Source organism: Tauraco erythrolophus, chromosome 10 (assembly GCF_009769465.1).
Source record: "Tauraco erythrolophus isolate bTauEry1 chromosome 10, bTauEry1.pri, whole genome shotgun sequence".
NCBI classification, from domain to species: domain Eukaryota; kingdom Metazoa; phylum Chordata; class Aves; order Musophagiformes; family Musophagidae; genus Tauraco; species Tauraco erythrolophus.
This window is the reverse complement of record NC_141474.1, coordinates 13,363,854-13,388,050: the sequence shown is the minus strand read 5'-3', so window position 1 is coordinate 13,388,050 and position 24,197 is coordinate 13,363,854. Positions and strand designations below refer to the sequence as shown.

The 24,197-nt window shown below is 44.5% G+C and overlaps 3 protein-coding genes across 3 annotated transcripts; all 3 read left to right on the top strand.

The window, feature by feature from the left end:
• The first annotated feature begins 3,099 nt into the window (after positions 1-3,099).
• LOC147528173 (pancreatic alpha-amylase-like) lies at positions 3,100-7,475 on the top strand. Its single transcript, XM_086617533.1, is given in 11 exon segments — positions 3,100-3,139; positions 3,142-3,266; positions 3,865-4,011; positions 4,218-4,415; positions 5,145-5,375; positions 5,770-5,903; positions 5,991-6,113; positions 6,226-6,325; positions 6,537-6,658; positions 6,764-6,889; positions 7,183-7,475. Coding segments are annotated over 11 exon segments (1,536 nt in total). The 3' UTR covers positions 7,373-7,475.
• A 3,868-nt stretch (positions 7,476-11,343) lies between these two features.
• Positions 11,344-15,722, top strand: LOC147528172 (pancreatic alpha-amylase-like). Its single transcript, XM_086617423.1, has 10 exons — positions 11,344-11,511; positions 12,111-12,257; positions 12,464-12,661; positions 13,391-13,621; positions 14,016-14,149; positions 14,237-14,359; positions 14,473-14,572; positions 14,784-14,905; positions 15,011-15,136; positions 15,430-15,722. The coding sequence occupies exons 1-10, from the start codon at positions 11,344-11,346 to the stop codon at positions 15,617-15,619; spliced, it is 1,539 nt and encodes a 512-aa protein (XP_086473549.1). The 3' UTR covers positions 15,620-15,722.
• Positions 15,723-19,588: 3,866 nt separating this feature from the next.
• On the top strand, positions 19,589-23,968 carry LOC104383145 (pancreatic alpha-amylase). The gene is made up of 10 exons (XM_086617422.1): positions 19,589-19,756; positions 20,356-20,502; positions 20,709-20,906; positions 21,637-21,867; positions 22,262-22,395; positions 22,483-22,605; positions 22,719-22,818; positions 23,030-23,151; positions 23,257-23,382; positions 23,676-23,968. The coding sequence occupies exons 1-10, from the start codon at positions 19,589-19,591 to the stop codon at positions 23,863-23,865; spliced, it is 1,539 nt and encodes a 512-aa protein (XP_086473548.1). The 3' UTR covers positions 23,866-23,968.
• Positions 23,969-24,197: the final 229 nt, after the last annotated feature.

The window sequence follows — 24,197 nt, the reverse complement described above, 5'->3', positions numbered from 1 at the left end:
AGGTTTCCACTGATACTGAGGGGATCAAATGGTTTAAAACACAGGATTTCAAAACAAAGCCAAACCTCTCCAATGTCTTGTCTGCCCAAAACTTCAACTCCCCTAAACCACCTGAATTTCAGAGCCAATTTCTTAGGCACCTGACTTTTTTGCCATACCAAAAGAGATGTCATATTTGAAACTCCCCATCAAATCCTTTCTACTTGGGGATATGCTTCAGAGTCATAAATTGTCAGTCAAATGGCTACCTTCTCTCCTGCCCTCATGCATTACGTAAGTATGCTAAAATACTGCAGCCTGTTCAACTTGGTCTGCTGAATAACCTGTCATGTGAGGGATGTGAGGGCTCCCCATCGCCTTGCCAGTGGGTTGTTCATCTGTTACATTGGACTATCAAGGCATGTATTAGGTTTGCATGGCAAGGTTCTGGTAGCGAGGGGACTACAGGGATGGCTGATGGCTTCTGTGAAAACCTGCTAGAAACTTCTCCTATGTCCAATAAAGCCAATGCCAGCTGTCTCTAAGACAGACCTGATGCTGGCCAAGGCTGAGTCCGTCAGCAACGGTGGTAGCATCTTTGTGATAACGTAGTTAAGAGTATGGAAAAAAACCCTGCACAATTACAGCCAGAGAAAGGAGTGAGAATATGTGAGAAACACCTCTGCAGAAACCAATGTCTGTGAAGAAGGAGGGGGAGCTGGTTCTCCAGGTGCTGAAGCAGAGATTCTTCTGCAGCCCATGGTGAAGACAGTGGAGCAGAGACACACCTGCAGCCCATGGAGGACCCCACACTGGAGCAGGTGGATGCCTGAAGGAGTCTGTGACCCTGCGCAGGGTTCTGGCAGGACCTGTGGAAAGAGGAGCCCACGCTGGAGCAGGTTTGCTGGCAGGACTTGTGACTCCATGTGGTAGCCATGCTGGAGTAGTCTGTTCATGAAGGACTGCACTCTGTGGAAAGGACCCATGATGGAGCAGTCCATGAAGAACTGTAGGCTTTAGGAAGGACTCATGCTGGAGAAGTTCATGCAGGACTGTCTCCTGTGGAAGGGACACTACACTGGAGCAGGGGAAGAGTGTGAGGGTCCTCCCCCTGAGGAGGGAGAATCAGAAACAATGTGTGATAAACTGACCACAACCCCCATTCCCTGTCACCCTGCAATGCTGGGGGGTAGGAGGCAGAGAAAATTGAGAGTAAAAGTTAAACCTGGGAAGAAGAGAGGGGTGAGGGGAAGGTGTTTTTTTAAGATTTTTTGGGTTTTTTTCGTATTACCCCACTCTGATCTGATTGGTAATAAATTAAATTAATTTTTCCCAAAGTGAGCCTGTTTTGCCTGTGACAGTGATTGGTGAGTGATCCCTGCCTGTCCTTCTCTTAACCCATGAGCCTTTCATTACATTTTCTCTCCCCTGTCCAACTGAGGAGGAGAGTAACAGAGTGGATTTGGTGGGCATCTGGCATCCAGCCAGGGTCAACCCACTGCAGGGTCCTTACTCTCCTTGGCTCAAAGCAGGGTATTTCAGTGGAAAATGCATGTCGTTGGAAACAATGTTACTCAGTGATGTGCAATCGCATCCATGAAACCCCACAGTGAATGATGATGTAAACATTAACGTCAGGCACATTTGGTTTCTCTCAGTAATATTGAGGAATGGCGGGGGGGGGCGGGGCGGGTCTGTTCTCACTGAGTTGGTAATCACAAGGTGAAGTCATCTCACGGGCTTCTTGCTGCTGGTGAGTAGGCAAGGTCATTTGCAGTAACTTACTACTTCATTGCTGTAGTGGAAAAAGAGACCTTTGATAAGGTCAGTGATACGAAAATGAACAGATGGGCGAATGGGATCTGATTCTGCATTTCATTCTTGAAGACAAATTCTGGGAAAGAGAAGGATGCATGTGACATTCAATGGCATGGCTAGTTTTGGACACAACATGAAGGCAGCTCAGGTACAAAGTAGACTGAGGTTTCTTTTCTCTTGGAGTGGATGTGCCATTTTGTGGCGCTTTTTTTTTTTTTTTTCTCCACATATATTCATCAAATGCCAGGGGTTTTCTAGTCTTCATGTTCTCTCGAAGTGTTGTTTTGTCATTGGCATGACTTGAGCTTATTCATTGAGTGGTTTTGCTGAGATCTTGATCTTGTAAGTCAATTCCAAATGAAGATCTGACATTATGTCAGGAGCAAAAGTCAGAAGGGCTTTTTTTTGAAGAAGGAATGTGTAGGAAAATCCACAAGGGACTTTGGCAATGGCTCTGGCTTTCAAATTTGGTTTTATATCAGGCAGCTGAAACTCATTTGCAGTATCACTTTACGTATGATTTGGGATTTCCTTCCTTAACTCAGTTGGATGATGGATCATTTAAAGTGAGATGAACCCTTATGCAGATTCACTGTTGGAAAGGAAAACACTTGCAGCTCTAATCACTTTCAATCTAGTAGAGCAACTGTTGCTCTGCACAGCCATGTGAAGAAAACTGATAGCAGTTCCTAGCAGGGACGGGGCAATGATGCTAGAAAAACGTCAGGCATGAAAAGAGGTCAGTTACTAGTTACCAGTGTGATTCAGCTGGTGAAGACCCACAACGTGTTGTGCGATACGTCTGTTATTGACTGGGAGTGGCTCATCAGGTACCCTGGTTTGAGCTCAGACTAATCCTGAGAGCTAGATGCCTTCGAATGCTGGCAAACACATCCATTATCCTAGAGCTGTTAGATTTCCAGTTGTCTTTTAATCACTTTCCTTTCCTTTTACCTTCCAGAGCCCCTTTCGAGAGTCTATGTGTTATGACTTAGAATACTATTTATAAAGTATTTTGGTTTACATGATTGGAAAGAGTAAATTCTGAATTCAAGTGCAGTGCTCACAGACTGCTTGGTTTATGATAAAGTATAATCATTGTGAAAAGGTATTTTATCTTCAGCTGTTGGGCAATGCAGGAAAAAACAAAACAGAAGAATGATATCGAGCTAACTAGCCAAAGCCAAATAATAACTGATAGCATTGATCTGTGTGAATTTTGACAGCTGCAATAGGAACTTTGTCTTCTTGCAGGAGTATAAATTGCCAGTGGAGAGTCCACAACCTTATACCGAAGGCATCATGCGAGTTCTCCTCCTACTCACAGCTGTAGGATTTTGCTGGGGCAGTACGACCCCAACACTCAGGCTGGGAGGACGTCTATTGTGCACCTCTTTGAATGGCGCTGGGACGATATTGCTCTAGAGTGTGAACGCTATTTAGCTCCTTATGGATTTGGAGGAGTTCAGGTAAGTTGATTCCTGTTAGGAGGTAGGAAAATTACTTTGTAGCATTCAATTAATAAATCAAAATGCCTGAATTGGAGACAGCCAGTTCCAAGTAACGTTGGCGTTGGAAAGGTGGGGAGGGTGGAAGTAGTAACTGCTGTTAGACACAACCCTAGATCCTACAGGGCCAATGAATGATATTGCATTTCTAGAAGATGTCACAAAGGGGCATGCATTCCTCTGAAATGCTTCCCCTGCAAAGCTAAGTTTTTCTCTTTACCTTGTTCTGAGGGAAGCGCATGAGCATTGAGTTTTGGCTTTCCTAAGGGTGTCACTATTCCAGGTAAAATAATTCCTGTGGCTTCAGCTCTCCCATGTGCATGCCCTTGAAAACAGGCCCATGCTGGACCTGGGCAGCCCATAGGAACAGAAGAAAACGTCTTTCTTGCCAGTCTACAAGACAGACATCTCACAGACCTGAGCTTGTGCTGTGGGAGAGAGACAGGGTTGGGTGCTAGCCTGCCTCTGAGGGCTGAGATGCTGAGCACAGATTTTTGCCCTTAAAACATTGAACTATACCAAATTGATTTCTTATCACAGTACATCATTTCAACTGCAGGTTTCACCTCCAAGTGAAAATATTGTCATCACTAGCCCAAATAGACCCTGGTGGGAAAGATACCAGCCCATCAGCTACAAGCTCTGCACTCGATCAGGAAACGAAGATGAATTCAGAGACATGGTGACCAGGTGCAACAATGTTGGAGTAAGTGCCTTGAAAATCTGTATCTGATATAGCAAGAAGTGCTGTTTCAGCTGAGGGAAGTTATGGCTGTTGTCCTCAAAGGAGGCATAAACCGAGAATAAAATGAAAGGGGAAAAAAAATTCAATAAATAGGGATGTGGTAAAGCTCTGGCTGTTGCTTCACCATCATTACAAAACATAATGAAATGCACTTATTTCTTTTCCAGGTTCGTATTTATGTGGATGCTGTTGTCAACCATATGTGTGGGGCTGCAGGTGGCTCAGGCACCCATTCTACCTGTGGAAGCTATTTTAATGCTGGGGACAGAGATTTTCCAGCTGTGCCATACTCTGGCTGGGATTTCAATGATGGCAAATGTCAAACTTCAAGTGGAGAAATTGAAAGTTATTATGACATTTATCAGGTAACTTTCTCTGGCAAAATTTTGAAATATTTTTCTTTTTTCCATTTTTTTTTTAACCTGGTGTGTAAACATTACATTAATGCCAAACAAAGGGAAAAGTTTCTCCCCAAACCTGTGCTTAGTCACCTGAAAAGTGAATGAAGTAGTGAACATAAGTACAGGAAAGATACTTGTGGTGCAAAATTTTCTAAATACTTAGAAATCAAAAACCCTTCCCACATGTTTCATGTGTACATGTGCAGGAGTTTGCTCCTGAACTGAGTAAGGTACTCAGCCCAGCTGGTGAGCTCTTTCTTGTAGCTTGTAAACTCAGCTGATCTTGATAAGGAGTCCCCTTAGAAAATTGCCAGAAGTGGAAGGTGGTACCCTGGTTGAGTGTCTTACTCTTTTTTTGTAGACGGAATGTGTAGCAGTTCTTTCTCAAGGTTACTGCTCTTACTTCAGCCACTTTGCAACAATGCACCATGCCATTTCTCATCCTCAATTCTGATGATGTCTGCACAGAGAGATGATATCCTCCACTAACTGTCCTAACTTGAGTATTGACATACTCAATTTTACATAGGTAAATTTGCCTATGTCTTGGTGTAGACCTTGGCATAATTGTCTTCTACGGAAATTAGATATCCAACAGAATTGAGTTTATGGTTCAAAACATGCCAACATTTCACTGAAAAGTTTTACAAGTTGACAAAGTATGACCTCAGAACTTTTTTTTTCATTACACAGGTTCGAGACTGCCGCTTGGTTAGCCTTCTTGATCTGGCCTTGGAGAAGGACTATGTACGCTCGACAGTTGCCGCATACATGAACCATCTCATTGATATTGGCGTAGCAGGATTCCGACTTGATGCTGCCAAGCATATGTGGCCTGGGGACATAAGAGCATTTCTGGACAAGCTGAATGATCTAAATACTACATGGTTTTCTGCAGGAACAAAACCTTTCATTTACCAGGAGGTAATCACCCATGTTTGTTCCTTTACGCTTGTCTTTGGTATCTCTTTTGCCTTCCTCCGTTAGAGGAATGTGGTAATACATCTCCATCCTACTTTACCCCAGAAAGAGAGAGCCATTTCTTTGGAGCAGCCCTGCAGACAAAAGTAGTTTTGCCTTTTCAAAATGCTTCCACAACAGATTGACATTCAACTTCACCTTTTCTTTCTTCCATCATGTTTTTACAGATGTCCATCACGTATTAAACAGACTTTGGGTTGAGCTACACAACAGAAATAAACGTACTTGAATATTTTTTCTCTCAGTGTAAAGCAAGAACTAATGTTGAAGGCTGTACATTGCACTTTTTTTGTCTCTGTGAGAAGAGAATGTATGCAGTTTCTCCTTCCTGTACCAGGTAATTGACTTGGGTGGAGAGCCGATCACAGGCAGTCAGTACTTTGGAAACGGACGAGTGACAGAATTCAAATACGGCGCAAAACTGGGGACAGTGATCCGCAAGTGGAATGGAGAAAAGATGGCCTACTTAAAGTAAGGATGGACATCCTGTGGCTTATTTGGGATATGCTGGGTACACCAGTTGACAGAGTAGCTTCAAGTCTTTGTGGTTTTGACTAGGAACTGGGGAGAAGGCTGGGGCTTTGTGCCTTCTGACAGAGCTCTGGTCTTTGTGGATAATCACGACAACCAGCGGGGGCATGGGGCCGGTGGAGCTTCCATTCTGACCTTCTGGGACTCCAGGTAAGGCGGTGCTCTTCTCTGGGTGATGCTTCTTCCTTTTGCTGGTTTGTCTGTCTGTTCTCTGGCACGGTTTCTCTTTCCACATCTCACTACTCTTTTGTCTAACAAACAGACTTTATAAAATGGCTGTTGGCTTCATGCTTGCTCATCCGTATGGGTTCACGCGTGTGATGTCAAGTTATCGCTGGTCAAGATATTTCGTAGATGGAAAGGTAAGCTTGGAATGCTGAAGATACATTCGTGGTGAGTAAGGATCAGAACAGGGCCAGAGAACCAGTCCAGTGCATTGAAATTTGTGAAGTGATTTCTATATTCGGTGTTGGACCTAGCAGGTGGAAATTTGATGCTCCATCTAGCTTGTCTCTGCAGATAGGCACTCTGCATTTTCAGTAAGAAGCTTGAAACTTCTCCTTTCGATGACAGGACGTCAATGACTGGATGGGACCACCAAGTGAGTCGGATGGTTCCATAAAGCGTGTTACAATCAATGCAGACACTACCTGTGGCAATGACTGGGTTTGTGAACATCGCTGGCGCCAGATAAGGTAGGACACTGTGGAGAATAAGTAAAAACAGATGCTTTTGCTTGATGATCCTTGTGGCTGTAGAGCTCTTGCAGCCACAGTGACAGCTGTTCCTTGCATTCTCAGGAACATGGTTGTCTTCCGTAATGTGGTGGATGGTGAGCCTTTCTCCAACTGGTGGGACAATGACAGCAATCAAGTAGCTTTTGGCCGTGGTAGCAAAGGCTTCATCGTTTTCAATAATGATGACTGGTAAGTCAGAGGGAGAGACTGTATCCCGGAGAGAAGTATAGCATCCCTCATCAGCAGTACTGATGAGAAGGGGAATGTCCTCTTCTCCTTCTGAGAGTGATCGCTACAGCCTGAGCGAGAGTCGTGCAGTTACGTGCCAGGCCTAGAGACCCAAAATGGGAGCGTAGGGAGCGAAGCAGGGATAGGATCAGAAAGCTCACACTTTACATTGCCCTTCAAAGCAAGGGAGTAGCATCGGGTTCAAAAATGTGAAATAGCTGTTTTAAAACCAGCGTTTGCTTTCTTTCACATAGGCACCTGAACATTGATTTGCAAACCAGACTGCCTGCTGGTACCTACTGTGACGTTATTTCTGGACAAAAGGAGGGCAACAGCTGTACCGGAAAACAGGTGTATGTTTCTAGTGATGGAATGGCTAATTTTGACATTAGTAACAGTGCTGAAGACCCATTCGTTGCAATTCACGTTGATGCCAAGTTGTAAGTCAAGAGAAATGTCCTTCTCCATTTGGTCTGTTCATTACTGTTTCCACCATGTGTGATTCCCTGGTATTTGCACACGAGTGATTCTGTGTACCTAGTGAATAATAAATGGCAATCAAATTGAAGAGTAATTTTTTTTCCCTTAATGAATTGGATTGTAACTTTATCACGTCGTAACTAGTGGCAATGCAGTGGTAGGTTTTAAGGGAACGCAGAACTCCATTTCCCAGGTCACAGAAACAGGGGAGAAAATACGCCAACGCCTGGGTAAGTTAAAATGAGGTACTTCCAATGCCGACACGTAACACACACATCTGTATCGCGGAGCGGCTGCATTTGGTCAGTCCCCTACGGGTGGTGCCGACGCACACCAACAGTTTGTCTGTTGTGACAAACCAGAGCCGGTGTCTGGGTCAGCAGAGGGTGCTGGAGGTGCCATTGTCCCCCTTGCTCACGGTGGCCAGCACCACCTTGCTGAGGGCAGGGCCCTGCTGGCTCAACGCAGCTCCTGCATGTGCTCCTTGGAGCGATGTCGAAGATGGGGAGACGCATCTGGCAGGATGTTAATAGCCATTGCAAACCTGTTCTTTGCTACCAGGGTCTGGTCAGGGAGCCCTCCTTCCCCTTTGAAACAGACTGGCTCCACTTGCTTGTGCAAACTGGTGTGGCAAAGGAATGGGTTCACATCCATGTTGTGCTAGAACATCCCTGAAGTCAATTTTCGGGAAAGCTGCTTGATTGACAGAGCTGTGCTATGACCACATAGGGACATAAAAGAGCAGTCCTGCTTTTTTAGGGTTGTAGTGTAAAAGCTTGCAAATAAAAGGGTCTTGTTGCCACATCTAGAACCCACATCCTCCAGTTCTTCACTGCCAGGTTTCCACTGATACTGAGGGGATCAAATGGTTTAAAACACAGGATTTCAAAACAAAGCCAAACCTCTCCAATGTCTTGTCTGCCCAAAACTTCAACTCCCCTAAACCACCTGAATTTCAGAGCCAATTTCTTAGGCACCTGACTTTTTTGCCATACCAAAAGAGATGTCATATTTGAAACTCCCCATCAAATCCTTTCTACTTGGGGATATGCTTCAGAGTCATAAATTGTCAGTCAAATGGCTACCTTCTCTCCTGCCCTCATGCATTACGTAAGTATGCTAAAATACTGCAGCCTGTTCAACTTGGTCTGCTGAATAACCTGTCATGTGAGGGATGTGAGGGCTCCCCATCGCCTTGCCAGTGGGTTGTTCATCTGTTACATTGGACTATCAAGGCATGTATTAGGTTTGCATGGCAAGGTTCTGGTAGCGAGGGGACTACAGGGATGGCTGATGGCTTCTGTGAAAACCTGCTAGAAACTTCTCCTATGTCCAATAAAGCCAATGCCAGCTGTCTCTAAGACAGACCTGATGCTGGCCAAGGCTGAGTCCGTCAGCAACGGTGGTAGCATCTTTGTGATAACGTAGTTAAGAGTATGGAAAAAAACCCTGCACAATTACAGCCAGAGAAAGGAGTGAGAATATGTGAGAAACACCTCTGCAGAAACCAATGTCTGTGAAGAAGGAGGGGGAGCTGGTTCTCCAGGTGCTGAAGCAGAGATTCTTCTGCAGCCCATGGTGAAGACAGTGGAGCAGAGACACACCTGCAGCCCATGGAGGACCCCACACTGGAGCAGGTGGATGCCTGAAGGAGTCTGTGACCCTGCGCAGGGTTCTGGCAGGACCTGTGGAAAGAGGAGCCCACGCTGGAGCAGGTTTGCTGGCAGGACTTGTGACTCCATGTGGTAGCCATGCTGGAGTAGTCTGTTCATGAAGGACTGCACTCTGTGGAAAGGACCCATGATGGAGCAGTCCATGAAGAACTGTAGGCTTTAGGAAGGACTCATGCTGGAGAAGTTCATGCAGGACTGTCTCCTGTGGAAGGGACACTACACTGGAGCAGGGGAAGAGTGTGAGGGTCCTCCCCCTGAGGAGGGAGAATCAGAAACAATGTGTGATAAACTGACCACAACCCCCATTCCCTGTCACCCTGCAATGCTGGGGGGTAGGAGGCAGAGAAAATTGAGAGTAAAAGTTAAACCTGGGAAGAAGAGAGGGGTGAGGGGAAGGTGTTTTTTTAAGATTTTTTGGGTTTTTTTCGTATTACCCCACTCTGATCTGATTGGTAATAAATTAAATTAATTTTTCCCAAAGTGAGCCTGTTTTGCCTGTGACAGTGATTGGTGAGTGATCCCTGCCTGTCCTTCTCTTAACCCATGAGCCTTTCATTACATTTTCTCTCCCCTGTCCAACTGAGGAGGAGAGTAACAGAGTGGATTTGGTGGGCATCTGGCATCCAGCCAGGGTCAACCCACTGCAGGGTCCTTACTCTCCTTGGCTCAAAGCAGGGTATTTCAGTGGAAAATGCATGTCGTTGGAAACAATGTTACTCAGTGATGTGCAATCGCATCCATGAAACCCCACAGTGAATGATGATGTAAACATTAACGTCAGGCACATTTGGTTTCTCTCAGTAATATTGAGGAATGGCGGGGGGGGGCGGGGCGGGTCTGTTCTCACTGAGTTGGTAATCACAAGGTGAAGTCATCTCACGGGCTTCTTGCTGCTGGTGAGTAGGCAAGGTCATTTGCAGTAACTTACTACTTCATTGCTGTAGTGGAAAAAGAGACCTTTGATAAGGTCAGTGATACGAAAATGAACAGATGGGCGAATGGGATCTGATTCTGCATTTCATTCTTGAAGACAAATTCTGGGAAAGAGAAGGATGCATGTGACATTCAATGGCATGGCTAGTTTTGGACACAACATGAAGGCAGCTCAGGTACAAAGTAGACTGAGGTTTCTTTTCTCTTGGAGTGGATGTGCCATTTTGTGGCGCTTTTTTTTTTTTTTTCTCCACATATATTCATCAAATGCCAGGGGTTTTCTAGTCTTCATGTTCTCTCGAAGTGTTGTTTTGTCATTGGCATGACTTGAGCTTATTCATTGAGTGGTTTTGCTGAGATCTTGATCTTGTAAGTCAATTCCAAATGAAGATCTGACATTATGTCAGGAGCAAAAGTCAGAAGGGCTTTTTTTTGAAGAAGGAATGTGTAGGAAAATCCACAAGGGACTTTGGCAATGGCTCTGGCTTTCAAATTTGGTTTTATATCAGGCAGCTGAAACTCATTTGCAGTATCACTTTACGTATGATTTGGGATTTCCTTCCTTAACTCAGTTGGATGATGGATCATTTAAAGTGAGATGAACCCTTATGCAGATTCACTGTTGGAAAGGAAAACACTTGCAGCTCTAATCACTTTCAATCTAGTAGAGCAACTGTTGCTCTGCACAGCCATGTGAAGAAAACTGATAGCAGTTCCTAGCAGGGACGGGGCAATGATGCTAGAAAAACGTCAGGCATGAAAAGAGGTCAGTTACTAGTTACCAGTGTGATTCAGCTGGTGAAGACCCACAACGTGTTGTGCGATACGTCTGTTATTGACTGGGAGTGGCTCATCAGGTACCCTGGTTTGAGCTCAGACTAATCCTGAGAGCTAGATGCCTTCGAATGCTGGCAAACACATCCATTATCCTAGAGCTGTTAGATTTCCAGTTGTCTTTTAATCACTTTCCTTTCCTTTTACCTTCCAGAGCCCCTTTCGAGAGTCTATGTGTTATGACTTAGAATACTATTTATAAAGTATTTTGGTTTACATGATTGGAAAGAGTAAATTCTGAATTCAAGTGCAGTGCTCACAGACTGCTTGGTTTATGATAAAGTATAATCATTGTGAAAAGGTATTTTATCTTCAGCTGTTGGGCAATGCAGGAAAAAACAAAACAGAAGAATGATATCGAGCTAACTAGCCAAAGCCAAATAATAACTGATAGCATTGATCTGTGTGAATTTTGACAGCTGCAATAGGAACTTTGTCTTCTTGCAGGAGTATAAATTGCCAGTGGAGAGTCCACAACCTTATACCGAAGGCATCATGCGAGTTCTCCTCCTACTCACAGCTGTAGGATTTTGCTGGGGGCAGTACGACCCCAACACTCAGGCTGGGAGGACGTCTATTGTGCACCTCTTTGAATGGCGCTGGGACGATATTGCTCTAGAGTGTGAACGCTATTTAGCTCCTTATGGATTTGGAGGAGTTCAGGTAAGTTGATTCCTGTTAGGAGGTAGGAAAATTACTTTGTAGCATTCAATTAATAAATCAAAATGCCTGAATTGGAGACAGCCAGTTCCAAGTAACGTTGGCGTTGGAAAGGTGGGGAGGGTGGAAGTAGTAACTGCTGTTAGACACAACCCTAGATCCTACAGGGCCAATGAATGATATTGCATTTCTAGAAGATGTCACAAAGGGGCATGCATTCCTCTGAAATGCTTCCCCTGCAAAGCTAAGTTTTTCTCTTTACCTTGTTCTGAGGGAAGCGCATGAGCATTGAGTTTTGGCTTTCCTAAGGGTGTCACTATTCCAGGTAAAAATAATTCCTGTGGCTTCAGCTCTCCCATGTGCATGCCCTTGAAAACAGGCCCATGCTGGACCTGGGCAGCCCATAGGAACAGAAGAAAACGTCTTTCTTGCCAGTCTACAAGACAGACATCTCACAGACCTGAGCTTGTGCTGTGGGAGAGAGACAGGGTTGGGTGCTAGCCTGCCTCTGAGGGCTGAGATGCTGAGCACAGATTTTTGCCCTTAAAACATTGAACTATACCAAATTGATTTCTTATCACAGTACATCATTTCAACTGCAGGTTTCACCTCCAAGTGAAAATATTGTCATCACTAGCCCAAATAGACCCTGGTGGGAAAGATACCAGCCCATCAGCTACAAGCTCTGCACTCGATCAGGAAACGAAGATGAATTCAGAGACATGGTGACCAGGTGCAACAATGTTGGAGTAAGTGCCTTGAAAATCTGTATCTGATATAGCAAGAAGTGCTGTTTCAGCTGAGGGAAGTTATGGCTGTTGTCCTCAAAGGAGGCATAAACCGAGAATAAAATGAAAGGGGAAAAAAAATTCAATAAATAGGGATGTGGTAAAGCTCTGGCTGTTGCTTCACCATCATTACAAAACATAATGAAATGCACTTATTTCTTTTCCAGGTTCGTATTTATGTGGATGCTGTTGTCAACCATATGTGTGGGGCTGCAGGTGGCTCAGGCACCCATTCTACCTGTGGAAGCTATTTTAATGCTGGGGACAGAGATTTTCCAGCTGTGCCATACTCTGGCTGGGATTTCAATGATGGCAAATGTCAAACTTCAAGTGGAGAAATTGAAAGTTATTATGACATTTATCAGGTAACTTTCTCTGGCAAAATTTTGAAATATTTTTCTTTTTTCCATTTTTTTTTTAACCTGGTGTGTAAACATTACATTAATGCCAAACAAAGGGAAAAGTTTCTCCCCAAACCTGTGCTTAGTCACCTGAAAAGTGAATGAAGTAGTGAACATAAGTACAGGAAAGATACTTGTGGTGCAAAATTTTCTAAATACTTAGAAATCAAAAACCCTTCCCACATGTTTCATGTGTACATGTGCAGGAGTTTGCTCCTGAACTGAGTAAGGTACTCAGCCCAGCTGGTGAGCTCTTTCTTGTAGCTTGTAAACTCAGCTGATCTTGATAAGGAGTCCCCTTAGAAAATTGCCAGAAGTGGAAGGTGGTACCCTGGTTGAGTGTCTTACTCTTTTTTTGTAGACGGAATGTGTAGCAGTTCTTTCTCAAGGTTACTGCTCTTACTTCAGCCACTTTGCAACAATGCACCATGCCATTTCTCATCCTCAATTCTGATGATGTCTGCACAGAGAGATGATATCCTCCACTAACTGTCCTAACTTGAGTATTGACATACTCAATTTTACATAGGTAAATTTGCCTATGTCTTGGTGTAGACCTTGGCATAATTGTCTTCTACGGAAATTAGATATCCAACAGAATTGAGTTTATGGTTCAAAACATGCCAACATTTCACTGAAAAGTTTTACAAGTTGACAAAGTATGACCTCAGAACTTTTTTTTTCATTACACAGGTTCGAGACTGCCGCTTGGTTAGCCTTCTTGATCTGGCCTTGGAGAAGGACTATGTACGCTCGACAGTTGCCGCATACATGAACCATCTCATTGATATTGGCGTAGCAGGATTCCGACTTGATGCTGCCAAGCATATGTGGCCTGGGGACATAAGAGCATTTCTGGACAAGCTGAATGATCTAAATACTACATGGTTTTCTGCAGGAACAAAACCTTTCATTTACCAGGAGGTAATCACCCATGTTTGTTCCTTTACGCTTGTCTTTGGTATCTCTTTTGCCTTCCTCCGTTAGAGGAATGTGGTAATACATCTCCATCCTACTTTACCCCAGAAAGAGAGAGCCATTTCTTTGGAGCAGCCCTGCAGACAAAAGTAGTTTTGCCTTTTCAAAATGCTTCCACAACAGATTGACATTCAACTTCACCTTTTCTTTCTTCCATCATGTTTTTACAGATGTCCATCACGTATTAAACAGACTTTGGGTTGAGCTACACAACAGAAATAAACGTACTTGAATATTTTTTCTCTCAGTGTAAAGCAAGAACTAATGTTGAAGGCTGTACATTGCACTTTTTTTGTCTCTGTGAGAAGAGAATGTATGCAGTTTCTCCTTCCTGTACCAGGTAATTGACTTGGGTGGAGAGCCGATCACAGGCAGTCAGTACTTTGGAAACGGACGAGTGACAGAATTCAAATACGGCGCAAAACTGGGGACAGTGATCCGCAAGTGGAATGGAGAAAAGATGGCCTACTTAAAGTAAGGATGGACATCCTGTGGCTTATTTGGGATATGCTGGGTACACCAGTTGACAGAGTAGCTTCAAGTCTTTGTGGTTTTGACTAGGAACTGGGGAGAAGGCTGGGGCTTTGTGCCTTCTGACAGAGCTCTGGTCTTTGTGGATAATCACGACAACCAGCGGGGGCATGGGGCCGGTGGAGCTTCCATTCTGACCTTCTGGGACTCCAGGTAAGGCGGTGCTCTTCTCTGGGTGATGCTTCTTCCTTTTGCTGGTTTGTCTGTCTGTTCTCTGGCACGGTTTCTCTTTCCACATCTCACTACTCTTTTTGTCTAACAAACAGACTTTATAAAATGGCTGTTGGCTTCATGCTTGCTCATCCGTATGGGTTCACGCGTGTGATGTCAAGTTATCGCTGGTCAAGATATTTCGTAGATGGAAAGGTAAGCTTGGAATGCTGAAGATACATTCGTGGTGAGTAAGGATCAGAACAGGGCCAGAGAACCAGTCCAGTGCATTGAAATTTGTGAAGTGATTTCTATATTCGGTGTTGGACCTAGCAGGTGGAAATTTGATGCTCCATCTAGCTTGTCTCTGCAGATAGGCACTCTGCATTTTCAGTAAGAAGCTTGAAACTTCTCCTTTCGATGACAGGACGTCAATGACTGGATGGGACCACCAAGTGAGTCGGATGGTTCCATAAAGCGTGTTACAATCAATGCAGACACTACCTGTGGCAATGACTGGGTTTGTGAACATCGCTGGCGCCAGATAAGGTAGGACACTGTGGAGAATAAGTAAAAACAGATGCTTTTGCTTGATGATCCTTGTGGCTGTAGAGCTCTTGCAGCCACAGTGACAGCTGTTCCTTGCATTCTCAGGAACATGGTTGTCTTCCGTAATGTGGTGGATGGTGAGCCTTTCTCCAACTGGTGGGACAATGACAGCAATCAAGTAGCTTTTGGCCGTGGTAGCAAAGGCTTCATCGTTTTCAATAATGATGACTGGTAAGTCAGAGGGAGAGACTGTATCCCGGAGAGAAGTATAGCATCCCTCATCAGCAGTACTGATGAGAAGGGGAATGTCCTCTTCTCCTTCTGAGAGTGATCGCTACAGCCTGAGCGAGAGTCGTGCAGTTACGTGCCAGGCCTAGAGACCCAAAATGGGAGCGTAGGGAGCGAAGCAGGGATAGGATCAGAAAGCTCACACTTTACATTGCCCTTCAAAGCAAGGGAGTAGCATCGGGTTCAAAAATGTGAAATAGCTGTTTTAAAACCAGCGTTTGCTTTCTTTCACATAGGCACCTGAACATTGATTTGCAAACCAGACTGCCTGCTGGTACCTACTGTGACGTTATTTCTGGACAAAAGGAGGGCAACAGCTGTACCGGAAAACAGGTGTATGTTTCTAGTGATGGAATGGCTAATTTTGACATTAGTAACAGTGCTGAAGACCCATTCGTTGCAATTCACGTTGATGCCAAGTTGTAAGTCAAGAGAAATGTCCTTCTCCATTTGGTCTGTTCATTACTGTTTCCACCATGTGTGATTCCCTGGTATTTGCACACGAGTGATTCTGTGTACCTAGTGAATAATAAATGGCAATCAAATTGAAGAGTAATTTTTTTTCCCTTAATGAATTGGATTGTAACTTTATCACGTCGTAACTAGTGGCAATGCAGTGGTAGGTTTTAAGGGAACGCAGAACTCCATTTCCCAGGTCACAGAAACAGGGGAGAAAATACGCCAACGCCTGGGTAAGTTAAAATGAGGTACTTCCAATGCCGACACGTAACACACACATCTGTATCGCGGAGCGGCTGCATTTGGTCAGTCCCCTACGGGTGGTGCCGACGCACACCAACAGTTTGTCTGTTGTGACAAACCAGAGCCGGTGTCTGGGTCAGCAGAGGGTGCTGGAGGTGCCATTGTCCCCCTTGCTCACGGTGGCCAGCACCACCTTGCTGAGGGCAGGGCCCTGCTGGCTCAACGCAGCTCCTGCATGTGCTCCTTGGAGCGATGTCGAAGATGGGGAGACGCATCTGGCAGGATGTTAATAGCCATTGCAAACCTGTTCTTTGCTACCAGGGTCTGGTCAGGGAGCCCTCCTTCCCCTTTGAAACAGACTGGCTCCACTTGCTTGTGCAAACTGGTGTGGCAAAGGAATGGGTTCACATCCATGTTGTGCTAGAACATCCCTGAAGTCAATTTTCGGGAAAGCTGCTTGATTGACAGAGCTGTGCTATGACCACATAGGGACATAAAAGAGCAGTCCTGCTTTTTTAGGGTTGTAGTGTAAAAGCTTGCAAATAAAAGGGTCTTGTTGCCACATCTAGAACCCACATCCTCCAGTTCTTCACTGCCAGGTTTCCACTGATACTGAGGGGATCAAATGGTTTAAAACACAGGATTTCAAAACAAAGCCAAACCTCTCCAATGTCTTGTCTGCCCAAAACTTCAACTCCCCTAAACCACCTGAATTTCAGAGCCAATTTCTTAGGCACCTGACTTTTTTGCCATACCAAAAGAGATGTCATATTTGAAACTCCCATCAAATCCTTTCTACTTGGGGATATGCTTCAGAGTCATAAATTGTCAGTCAAATGGCTACCTTCTCTCCTGCCCTCATGCATTACGTAAGTATGCTAAAATACTGCAGCCTGTTCAACTTGGTCTGCTGAATAACCTGTCATGTGAGGGATGTGAGGGCTCCCCATCGCCTTGCCAGTGGGTTGTTCATCTGTTACATTGGACTATCAAGGCATGTATTAGGTTTGCATGGCAAGGTTCTGGTAGCGAGGGGACTACAGGGATGGCTGATGGCTTCTGTGAAAACCTGCTAGAAACTTCTCCTATGTCCAATAAAGCCAATGCCAGCTGTCTCTAAGACAGACCTGATGCTGGCCAAGGCTGAGTCCGTCAGCAACGGTGGTAGCATCTTTGTGATAACGTAGTTAAGAGTATGGAAAAAAACCCTGCACAATTACAGCCAGAGAAAGGAGTGAGAATATGTGAGAAACACCTCTGCAGAAACCAATGTCTGTGAAGAAGGAGGGGGAGCTGGTTCTCCAGGTGCTGAAGCAGAGATTCTTCTGCAGCCCATGGTGAAGACAGTGGAGCAGAGACACACCTGCAGCCCATGGAGGACCCCACACTGGAGCAGGTGGATGCCTGAAGGAGTCTGTGACCCTGCGCAGGGTTCTGGCAGGACCTGTGGAAAGAGGAGCCCACGCTGGAGCAGGTTTGCTGGCAGGACTTGTGACTCCATGTGGTAGCCATGCTGGAGTAGTCTGTTCATGAAGGACTGCACTCTGTGGAAAGGACCCATGATGGAGCAGTCCATGAAGAACTGTAGGCTTTAGGAAGGACTCATGCTGGAGAAGTTCATGCAGGACTGTCTCCTGTGGAAGGGACACTACACTGGAGCAGGGGAAGAGTGTGAGGGTCCTCCCCCTGAGGAGGGAGAATCAGAAACAATGTGTGATAAACTGACCACAACCCCCATTCCCTGTCACCCTGCAATGCTGGGGGGTAGGAGGCAGAGAAAATTGAGAGTAAAAGTTAAACCTGGGAAGAAGAGAGGGGTGAGGGGAAGGTGTTTTTTTAAGATTTTTTGGGTTTTTTTCGTATTACCCCACTCTGATCTGATTGGTAATAAATTAAATTAATTTTTCCCAAAGTGAGCCTGTTTTGCCTGTGACAGTGATTGGTGAGTGATCCCTGCCTGTCCTTCTCTTAACCCATGAGCCTTTCATTACATTTTCTCTCCCCTGTCCAACTGAGGAGGAGAGTAACAGAGTGGATTTGGTGGGCATCTGGCATCCAGCCAGGGTCAACCCACTGCAGGGTCCTTACTCTCCTTGGCTCAAAGCAGGGTATTTCAGTGGAAAATGCATGTCGTTGGAAACAATGTTACTCAGTGATGTGCAATCGCATCCATGAAACCCCACAGTGAATGATGATGTAAACATTAACGTCAGGCACATTTGGTTTCTCTCAGTAATATTGAGGAATGGCGGGGGGGGGCGGGGCGGGTCTGTTCTCACTGAGTTGGTAATCACAAGGTGAAGTCATCTCACGGGCTTCTTGCTGCTGGTGAGTAGGCAAGGTCATTTGCAGTAACTTACTACTTCATTGCTGTAGTGGAAAAAGAGACCTTTGATAAGGTCAGTGATACGAAAATGAACAGATGGGCGAATGGGATCTGATTCTGCATTTCATTCTTGAAGACAAATTCTGGGAAAGAGAAGGATGCATGTGACATTCAATGGCATGGCTAGTTTTGGACACAACATGAAGGCAGCTCAGGTACAAAGTAGACTGAGGTTTCTTTTCTCTTGGAGTGGATGTGCCATTTTGTGGCGCTTTTTTTTTTTTTTTCTCCACATATATTCATCAAATGCCAGGGGTTTTCTAGTCTTCATGTTCTCTCGAAGTGTTGTTTTGTCATTGGCATGACTTGAGCTTATTCATTGAGTGGTTTTGCTGAGATCTTGATCTTGTAAGTCAATTCCAAATGAAGATCTGACATTATGTCAGGAGCAAAAGTCAGAAGGGCTTTTTTTTGAAGAAGGAATGTGTAGGAAAATCCACAAGGGACTTTGGCAATGGCTCTGGCTTTCAAATTTGGTTTTATATCAGGCAGCTGAAACTCATTTGCAGTATCACTTTACGTATGATTTGGGATTTCCTTCCTTAACTCAGTTGGATGATGGATCATTTAAAGTGAGATGAACCCTTATGCAGATTCACTGTTGGAAAGGAAAACACTTGCAGCTCTAATCACTTTCAATCTAGTAGAGCAACTGTTGCTCTGCACAGCCATGTGAAGAAAACTGATAGCAGTTCCTAGCAGGGACGGGGCAATGATGCTAGAAAAACGTCAGGCATGAAAAGAGGTCAGTTACTAGTTACCAGTGTGATTCAGCTGGTGAAGACCCACAACGTGTTGTGCGATACGTCTGTTATTGACTGGGAGTGGCTCATCAGGTACCCTGGTTTGAGCTCAGACTAATCCTGAGAGCTAGATGCCTTCGAATGCTGGCAAACACATCCATTATCCTAGAGCTGTTAGATTTCCAGTTGTCTTTTAATCACTTTCCTTTCCTTTTACCTTCCAGAGCCCCTTTCGAGAGTCTATGTGTTATGACTTAGAATACTATTTATAAAGTATTTTGGTTTACATGATTGGAAAGAGTAAATTCTGAATTCAAGTGCAGTGCTCACAGACTGCTTGGTTTATGATAAAGTATAATCATTGTGAAAAGGTATTTATCTTCAGCTGTTGGGCAATGCAGGAAAAAACAAAACAGAAGAATGATATCGAGCTAACTAGCCAAAGCCAAATAATAACTGATAGCATTGATCTGTGTGAATTTTGACAGCTGCAATAGGAACTTTGTCTTCTTGCAGGAGTATAAATTGCCAGTGGAGAGTCCACAACCTTATACCGAAGGCATCATGCGAGTTCTCCTCCTACTCACAGCTGTAGGATTTTGCTGGGGGCAGTACGACCCCAACACTCAGGCTGGGAGGACGTCTATTGTGCACCTCTTTGAATGGCGCTGGGACGATATTGCTCTAGAGTGTGAACGCTATTTAGCTCCTTATGGATTTGGAGGAGTTCAGGTAAGTTGATTCCTGTTAGGAGGTAGGAAAATTACTTTGTAGCATTCAATTAATAAATCAAAATGCCTGAATTGGAGACAGCCAGTTCCAAGTAACGTTGGCGTTGGAAAGGTGGGGAGGGTGGAAGTAGTAACTGCTGTTAGACACAACCCTAGATCCTACAGGGCCAATGAATGATATTGCATTTCTAGAAGATGTCACAAAGGGGCATGCATTCCTCTGAAATGCTTCCCCTGCAAAGCTAAGTTTTTCTCTTTACCTTGTTCTGAGGGAAGCGCATGAGCATTGAGTTTTGGCTTTCCTAAGGGTGTCACTATTCCAGGTAAAAATAATTCCTGTGGCTTCAGCTCTCCCATGTGCATGCCCTTGAAAACAGGCCCATGCTGGACCTGGGCAGCCCATAGGAACAGAAGAAAACGTCTTTCTTGCCAGTCTACAAGACAGACATCTCACAGACCTGAGCTTGTGCTGTGGGAGAGAGACAGGGTTGGGTGCTAGCCTGCCTCTGAGGGCTGAGATGCTGAGCACAGATTTTTGCCCTTAAAACATTGAACTATACCAAATTGATTTCTTATCACAGTACATCATTTCAACTGCAGGTTTCACCTCCAAGTGAAAATATTGTCATCACTAGCCCAAATAGACCCTGGTGGGAAAGATACCAGCCCATCAGCTACAAGCTCTGCACTCGATCAGGAAACGAAGATGAATTCAGAGACATGGTGACCAGGTGCAACAATGTTGGAGTAAGTGCCTTGAAAATCTGTATCTGATATAGCAAGAAGTGCTGTTTCAGCTGAGGGAAGTTATGGCTGTTGTCCTCAAAGGAGGCATAAACCGAGAATAAAATGAAAGGGGAAAAAAAATTCAATAAATAGGGATGTGGTAAAGCTCTGGCTGTTGCTTCACCATCATTACAAAACATAATGAAATGCACTTATTTCTTTTCCAGGTTCGTATTTATGTGGATGCTGTTGTCAACCATATGTGTGGGGCTGCAGGTGGCTCAGGCACCCATTCTACCTGTGGAAGCTATTTTAATGCTGGGGACAGAGATTTTCCAGCTGTGCCATACTCTGGCTGGGATTTCAATGATGGCAAATGTCAAACTTCAAGTGGAGAAATTGAAAGTTATTATGACATTTATCAGGTAACTTTCTCTGGCAAAATTTTGAAATATTTTTCTTTTTTCCATTTTTTTTTTTAACCTGGTGTGTAAACATTACATTAATGCCAAACAAAGGGAAAAGTTTCTCCCCAAACCTGTGCTTAGTCACCTGAAAAGTGAATGAAGTAGTGAACATAAGTACAGGAAAGATACTTGTGGTGCAAAATTTTCTAAATACTTAGAAATCAAAAACCCTTCCCACATGTTTCATGTGTACATGTGCAGGAGTTTGCTCCTGAACTGAGTAAGGTACTCAGCCCAGCTGGTGAGCTCTTTCTTGTAGCTTGTAAACTCAGCTGATCTTGATAAGGAGTCCCCTTAGAAAATTGCCAGAAGTGGAAGGTGGTACCCTGGTTGAGTGTCTTACTCTTTTTTTGTAGACGGAATGTGTAGCAGTTCTTTCTCAAGGTTACTGCTCTTACTTCAGCCACTTTGCAACAATGCACCATGCCATTTCTCATCCTCAATTCTGATGATGTCTGCACAGAGAGATGATATCCTCCACTAACTGTCCTAACTTGAGTATTGACATACTCAATTTTACATAGGTAAATTTGCCTATGTCTTGGTGTAGACCTTGGCATAATTGTCTTCTACGGAAATTAGATATCCAACAGAATTGAGTTTATGGTTCAAAACATGCCAACATTTCACTGAAAAGTTTTACAAGTTGACAAAGTATGACCTCAGAACTTTTTTTTTCATTACACAGGTTCGAGACTGCCGCTTGGTTAGCCTTCTTGATCTGGCCTTGGAGAAGGACTATGTACGCTCGACAGTTGCCGCATACATGAACCATCTCATTGATATTGGCGTAGCAGGATTCCGACTTGATGCTGCCAAGCATATGTGGCCTGGGGACATAAGAGCATTTCTGGACAAGCTGAATGATCTAAATACTACATGGTTTTCTGCAGGAACAAAACCTTTCATTTACCAGGAGGTAATCACCCATGTTTGTTCCTTTACGCTTGTCTTTGGTATCTCTTTTGCCTTCCTCCGTTAGAGGAATGTGGTAATACATCTCCATCCTACTTTACCCCAGAAAGAGAGAGCCATTTCTTTGGAGCAGCCCTGCAGACAAAAGTAGTTTTGCCTTTTCAAAATGCTTCCACAACAGATTGACATTCAACTTCACCTTTTCTTTCTTCCATCATGTTTTTACAGATGTCCATCACGTATTAAACAGACTTTGGGTTGAGCTACACAACAGAAATAAACGTACTTGAATATTTTTTCTCTCAGTGTAAAGCAAGAACTAATGTTGAAGGCTGTACATTGCACTTTTTTTGTCTCTGTGAGAAGAGAATGTATGCAGTTTCTCCTTCCTGTACCAGGTAATTGACTTGGGTGGAGAGCCGATCACAGGCAGTCAGTACTTTGGAAACGGACGAGTGACAGAATTCAAATACGGCGCAAAACTGGGGACAGTGATCCGCAAGTGGAATGGAGAAAAGATGGCCTACTTAAAGTAAGGATGGACATCCTGTGGCTTATTTGGGATATGCTGGGTACACCAGTTGACAGAGTAGCTTCAAGTCTTTGTGGTTTTGACTAGGAACTGGGGAGAAGGCTGGGGCTTTGTGCCTTCTGACAGAGCTCTGGTCTTTGTGGATAATCACGACAACCAGCGGGGGCATGGGGCCGGTGGAGCTTCCATTCTGACCTTCTGGGACTCCAGGTAAGGCGGTGCTCTTCTCTGGGTGATGCTTCTTCCTTTTGCTGGTTTGTCTGTCTGTTCTCTGGCACGGTTTCTCTTTCCACATCTCACTACTCTTTTTGTCTAACAAACAGACTTTATAAAATGGCTGTTGGCTTCATGCTTGCTCATCCGTATGGGTTCACGCGTGTGATGTCAAGTTATCGCTGGTCAAGATATTTCGTAGATGGAAAGGTAAGCTTGGAATGCTGAAGATACATTCGTGGTGAGTAAGGATCAGAACAGGGCCAGAGAACCAGTCCAGTGCATTGAAATTTGTGAAGTGATTTCTATATTCGGTGTTGGACCTAGCAGGTGGAAATTTGATGCTCCATCTAGCTTGTCTCTGCAGATAGGCACTCTGCATTTTCAGTAAGAAGCTTGAAACTTCTCCTTTCGATGACAGGACGTCAATGACTGGATGGGACCACCAAGTGAGTCGGATGGTTCCATAAAGCGTGTTACAATCAATGCAGACACTACCTGTGGCAATGACTGGGTTTGTGAACATCGCTGGCGCCAGATAAGGTAGGACACTGTGGAGAATAAGTAAAAACAGATGCTTTTGCTTGATGATCCTTGTGGCTGTAGAGCTCTTGCAGCCACAGTGACAGCTGTTCCTTGCATTCTCAGGAACATGGTTGTCTTCCGTAATGTGGTGGATGGTGAGCCTTTCTCCAACTGGTGGGACAATGACAGCAATCAAGTAGCTTTTGGCCGTGGTAGCAAAGGCTTCATCGTTTTCAATAATGATGACTGGTAAGTCAGAGGGAGAGACTGTATCCCGGAGAGAAGTATAGCATCCCTCATCAGCAGTACTGATGAGAAGGGGAATGTCCTCTTCTCCTTCTGAGAGTGATCGCTACAGCCTGAGCGAGAGTCGTGCAGTTACGTGCCAGGCCTAGAGACCCAAAATGGGAGCGTAGGGAGCGAAGCAGGGATAGGATCAGAAAGCTCACACTTTACATTGCCCTTCAAAGCAAGGGAGTAGCATCGGGTTCAAAAATGTGAAATAGCTGTTTTAAAACCAGCGTTTGCTTTCTTTCACATAGGCACCTGAACATTGATTTGCAAACCAGACTGCCTGCTGGTACCTACTGTGACGTTATTTCTGGACAAAAGGAGGGCAACAGCTGTACCGGAAAACAGGTGTATGTTTCTAGTGATGGAATGGCTAATTTTGACATTAGTAACAGTGCTGAAGACCCATTCGTTGCAATTCACGTTGATGCCAAGTTGTAAGTCAAGAGAAATGTCCTTCTCCATTTGGTCTGTTCATTACTGTTTCCACCATGTGTGATTCCCTGGTATTTGCACACGAGTGATTCTGTGTACCTAGTGAATAATAAATGGCAATCAAATTGAAGAGTAATTTTTTTTCCCTTAATGAATTGGATTGTAACTTTATCACGTCGTAACTAGTGGCAATGCAGTGGTAGGTTTTAAGGGAACGCAGAACTCCATTTCCCAGGTCACAGAAACAGGGGAGAAAATACGCCAACGCCTGGGTAAGTTAAAATGAGGTACTTCCAATGCCGACACGTAACACACACATCTGTATCGCGGAGCGGCTG